This window comes from Scylla paramamosain, unplaced genomic scaffold (assembly GCF_035594125.1).
Source record: "Scylla paramamosain isolate STU-SP2022 unplaced genomic scaffold, ASM3559412v1 Contig50, whole genome shotgun sequence".
In the NCBI taxonomy this organism is placed as follows: domain Eukaryota; kingdom Metazoa; phylum Arthropoda; class Malacostraca; order Decapoda; family Portunidae; genus Scylla; species Scylla paramamosain.
Window position 1 is genome coordinate 475,001 of NW_026973715.1, and position 5,792 is coordinate 480,792.

Here is a 5,792-nt window from a genome sequence, read left to right on the forward strand (position 1 = left end):
ATGGAGGACAGAGAATACACAGAAAATAATCAAAGCAATGAAAAGATCCGTTTCTACGTAAGCAAAGGTGGTGAGAGGTATCGAGACTAACATGTACAGAAAAAAATAAAACAGTAAAACAGTAAAAAAAACAAAAAAAACATCTAGTTTCCAGTAAACAAATGTGATGAAAAATTATGAGAGTGCAAGACACCTACACCGAAAAAATGCATTAAAAATAGTAAGAAATGTAAGTTTTTAGGCAAGTAAAGGTGATGAAAGGGATCAAGAGTGCAACACATACTGAACAATAATAGAACAATAGTAAAATAATAAAAAAAAAATTCTTTTCGCAAACAAAGTAGATGAAAGATATCGAGAATGCTTTACTTGTCAAAAAAAAAAAAAAAAAACAATGAAAAAAAAAGATAACGAGAGTGCAAGATATAAAAAAAGAAATATCAATAAAAGAAAAATTATCCGTTTTTATGCAAACAGACAATGAAACACCTCTGCAAGACGTACCGAAAATTACTTGCTAAAGAAAATATCCAATTCTACGCCAGCAAAGGAGATGGAAGGTAATAAAAAATAAGATATACTACACAGTATTTGGAAAACGATGAAAATCTCCGATTTCTTTCTTTCTTTTTTTTTTTTTTAACCAAGCAGAAGTTATGAAAGGTGTCGAAAGTGAATGATACACAAAACAAATTAGAAAACAATGAAAATGATTTTAAGCAAGGAAAGGCGGTAAGAGGTATTCGAAGAGAAAGATATGATAAAAAAAAAAAAGACAATAAACAAAAGTAAGAAAAGCACATATCACAACAAATTCTCACCCGTCAGTGTTACGAAGCCTCTGCCTTCCCTTTCCAAAATACAGGAGTGAAGGCACTTACTAAAAACTCCGCACAAACTAAGATGAAATGCACAACAAGACAAAATACGAACAGGAAACAAAGATACGAACAACACAGCACAACACAACGGACCGCCGTCCTTCATCACAACAAAGCCTTTTTCTTCCCTTCCCAAAAAACCACGAGAGGATGGACGTACTAAAAACTCAAGGTACTAAACAAAACCCTTTCAGCACCAGAGACCATTCAAAGCTTCATCAAATATTCCATTACTTGTCAAAAAAGAGTAAAAGGAGATACAATTCAGTGGGTAAAAAAAAAAAAAAAGATTTTTTTTTTTTACACTTTCATTGCCATAAGTATCATTTTAAACAACAAGCATCATTTTAAATTTAATACAATCTTTTAATTATACCCAGAAACAAAACCAGATTTCTGCTCTTCAGATAACTTGACTTCACTTAACCTCAACAAGTAGAGGAAAAAGAAAAATCAACTGCATAAATTAAAACATTAATTGTCAAGAGCCGGAAGCAAAAAAAAAAAAAAAAGTTCAGAATGTTCCGGTAGAATACATTGCATTTCTTGTTGTTTTGTGCGTCTGTCTGTCAGTCTGCCTCGACCCAAGGACCCAGAAAGTTATTAGCGTCAGTAAGAGGGACAGAAAATATCACTGCAAGTTATAACATTGATTGGCAAGAGGAGGAGGGAAAAAATGCGAATATTTGTGTGATGACCAATGCTACGCTAGTGTGTGTGTGTGTGTGTGTGTGTGTGTGTGTGTGTGTGTGTGTGTGTGTGTGTGTGTGTGTGTGTGTGTGTGTCGACCCAAAGACCCAGAAAGTTACTAGGGTCAGAGAGAGAGAGAGAGAGAGAGAGAGAGGAGAGAGAGAGAGAGAGAGAGAGAGAGAGAGAGAGAGAGAGAGAGAGAGAGAGAGAGAGAGAGAGAGAGGTTATATTTTCATGTGCATCTCATCTTGATTCCTGAAATTTGTTTAATGAATGTTATTTTGAATTTTTCATGACTCAGCAATGGAGCACTGGCATAATAATTTTCTCTCTCTCTCTCTCTCTCTCTCTCTCTCTCTCTCTCTCTCTCTCTCTCTCTCTCTCTCTCTCTCTCTCTCTCTCTCTCTCTGTGTGTGTGTGTGTGTGTGTGTGTGTGTGTGTGTGTGTGTGTGTGTAATTCGAGGCGTGTGTTCTGCGAAAAAGGCACATACAGTTTAAGTTTCCTCCTCCTCCTCCTCCTCCTCCTCCTCCTCCTCTTAATGAAAGGTCATATACAAGAACGTGACCTTCCCAGAAACGGACCTTCAACTAACTCTCTTCTTCCCCTTTCCTTCCCTCACTCCTCCCTCACCCTCTCTTGCCTTAACCCTCCTTTTTTTCCCCTTCCTTCTTTCCCCCCTTTCCTCTCTTCCCCCTCCCTTCATCATTCCTTCCACTTTCACCCTCTTCTCTCTTCACTCTTGTCTTTCTTCCTCCTTTCCTCCTTTTACCCTCTTTCCCCTTCACACTCTCTCCCTTCCTCCTCCCTCCCCCTCCTCCTTTCCCCTTCCCTCCTTCCTCCCTTCTCTCCCTCCATCTGTTATCTTTAATCTACAAATATATTCTTTGTCATCCCTATTTTGTTGCCTCCTTCATCCCACTCTCCCTCTCTTTACAGCAAGTTGGTGCCGCTGCGGTGTTGGCAGTAAGTGTTCTGGGGGAATGCATAGGATTGTAATGCTTAGAGATGAAAGTACAGTGGGTATATTAAGTTGACTGCAAATGAGACTCTAGAGAAACGACAACAACAATATCAAACAGCAATATCAAAGATGTTTTTTTTCAAGTTTCCATCTGCAAAGAATGAACCAAAAGGAAAAAGAACGTGGCTTTGTTTTGGTTTTGTAGATACTGTCGTACATCACAGTCGGCACCACTCACTTGTTTTTTATTTCCAAAGAAAAAATCTAAAAAGAAATATATTCGAGTTTCTGGAGTGCACAGCACGTAAAGGACAGTCACTCTGAGAATAATACTCTTTCAGGATAAGAATCTAACAATAGTAACAATAATAAACAGTAATGCTTCAGAGATAAAAATGATACGATTACATAAGAATACAGAGATTTAACACAAAAAAAGCTACGCAAAAAGTAAAACCTTCTACTGACATAAAATATCTATGTTATCTTTTTCAACTCAGATAACCAGATAATTTTTTTTTTTTTGTAGCTTATGTGTCTATCCGCTTAGAACACTCTGTGTGGCGCAACTATAGCTATGGTGTGTGTACTGAGGCAAGGAAAGGTGAGGTGTGCGACTGGACTTGGTGAATAAGAGTTGCCAGGATCACCGACCCCTGTGTGGATGTGGGAAATGATTTACAAAGAAAGAGTGTGACAAACGAGAGCAAGTGATGTAAGGAACGTGGGCTTACAAAGAGTATTTTGTTGGGCATACACGTTATTTTCTTATCCTGTGTTGTGTAACCTTCACCATGTTCCCAATATTGTTACGAAGGAAACTGTGGCTTGAAAACATCCGTAGCATCACTGAACTAACGATAATACCAGCATGGAAAACCCCAATTGTTAAAAAATAAGCTAAGATTGTGATGGGCAGGGAAAGAAAGGGAAAGATTACGGGTGATCTGAGACGCTGTAGCCTAGTAGTTCCTCTGTGCGCAGAAAAAAAAAAACATCATCATCATCAACTAAACACCTGCACGAAACAGTGACACAATTAAAATGAACATGAACAAGGAGACCAATTGAAATGTTGAGGCCAAGAGAAGGTTGACAAGTGGTGATTGGAGACGCTGCATCCTGTTTCCTACTAGTTTCTCAATGCACAAATAATAAACAACGACTGAACAGATACGCAGAACACAGGGTGATCAGAAACACTGCAGCTTATTACCTTCCTTACTTCCTCTATGCGCAAGTAACAAGCAAATGACTGAACAAATACGCAAAATATGGGTTGACCAAAAACACTGCAGGCTGCTGTTAACCTTTCAGTTCCTCTATGCACAAATAATAAATAAACAAAACACATGCACACAAAATAGTGACTAGTACATTACCAACATCGACAGGAAGACACGGGGAAGAGCAGGGAGGGAATATGACGCCTTCAAGGTGACTGAGAGGCGATTCCAACACCCCTCGGCTCTCCACGGCACAGTCGACACCGCCGCCTCGCAGTTCTCACGACCACTGCACACAGTAATGTTACGGAGGCACAATTACCGGGGAAACTAACACACGGGCCGTCACCTTTACGTCACCACGAGATAATGGAGAGGTCGACCAAAACTGAATGAGTATCTCAGTTCGTTCAGCAGTTTACAGCACACGGTATTGCTACGGACGCACAAGTACTAAGGAAACTAGTACGCGGCCGCCCGCTGTCTTGACGTAACCACGCGGCAGTGGCGAGGCGAGCAGGACTAAGGCGGCTGAGAGTTACAGATTCAGTGTCTCAGTTCGAAGGTTCGTTGTTTGGAGTATTGTTCACGCAGCTGAGCCAAATGTCCACGGTCTCACAGTGCGGGAAATATCTATACCATTCTTTAGTGTGTAGGAGGATACGTGAATTAAAGATGAGGTGTAATATAAAATCTCCAGGGGACGTACTTATATTCAATGGCCTTTATTGTCACGTGAGACTAACCCGCCCTGACTCGAATCATACATTGAAGCGTTACGTTGCCAGACTCCACACGGAACATTAATCCTAGATGTGTGTGTGTGTGTGTGTGTGAGAGAGAGAGAGAGAGAGAGAGAGAGAGAGAGAGAGAGAGAGAGAGAGCATAATTTCTATTCGTATGATTTTTCTTTATCTTTTATTTATTTTCTATCTATTTATATTTCTGTATTTGTTAATTGTTTGGGTGGGTATACAGTCAGTGCCACCACCACCACTGCGATTTGTGGCGCTGTGTTGCAGTCATTGTCATCATAATCATCATCATTCTCCTCATCTTTCTTTTCTTCTTCCTCCTCTTCTTCTTCCTGCTCGTTCTTCTTTTCCTCCTCTTCTTCCTCCTCTTCTTCTTCCTCCTCGTTCTTCTTTTCCTCCTCTTCATCATCAACATATTCTCTTCCTCTTCCGCCTCCTCATCATTAGAAATTTGTTCCTCTCCTCCTCTTCCTTCTCTTTCTCGTCCTCCTCCTCCTCCTCCTCCTCTTTCTCTCATCTCCTCCTCCTCCTCACCATCATCATCACCATCATCATAATCTCCATCGTTCTCATCACAATCACCACAACCTCCTCCTCCTCTTCACCACCACCACCACCACCACCACCACCACCACCATCATAATCTATTTCCTGTAATACTGCAGTACAAATGTCTTCCAAACATCCTATACGCATCATCATTTTTGTCTATTCCAGGTCACCCGAGCAACACTTCTCTCTTCTCTCCAACTCTAATGATTCTGTGAGCACTGCCTTGTTTTACCATCCTTTCGTTGACATTCTGCTTTCCTAACTGTCTGTATCACTGGCTCCGCGCTTACTGTGCCCTGCGTATGTCAACTTACTTCTTCAGTGCACTATCACCATCAAGAAGCGGGGTCGGGATTCACTTAAGTGGGCGTCTGTGGGCGTGCATTTCCTTACGTAGGCGTGTGTGGAAGCAAGTATGGTTTTATGTGGGCGTTTGTATGGATGCGTATGGGCGTGTATGAATGCCTGTGGATGCGTGTGGGTGTGTGGGCTTGCGTGGGCGTGTATTTCCTTGTGTGGGCGTGTGTATGTATGGCTTTATGTGGGCGTGTGTATGGACGAATGAATACGTATGGGCGTGTGTGAATGGCTGTGGATACTACATGTGTGTGTGTATGGACGTGTGTGGGCGTGTAGTGAAGCATGCATGGCTTCGTGTGGCGTGTGTGGGCGAATTGAAGGGTCCAGCTCCGTTGGCAGCCCGCCATGAAAACATGACGTCATCGA

General features: G+C 41.3%; 1 protein-coding gene across 2 annotated transcripts in view; it reads right to left on the reverse strand.

Annotated features, from left to right (window-relative positions):
* LOC135098203 (uncharacterized) overlaps nt 1–4,428 on the reverse strand; it is a 96,439-nt gene extending 92,011 nt beyond the window's left edge. For both annotated transcript variants that reach the window (XM_064000449.1, XM_064000448.1), the window contains exon 1: nt 3,916–4,428. In XM_064000449.1, coding sequence (XP_063856519.1) covers nt 3,916–3,921 — 6 coding nt within the window. In that variant the 5' untranslated portion in view covers nt 3,922–4,428. The remainder of the gene's footprint in view (nt 1–3,915) is intronic.
* Nucleotides 4,429–5,792: the final 1,364 nt, after the last annotated feature.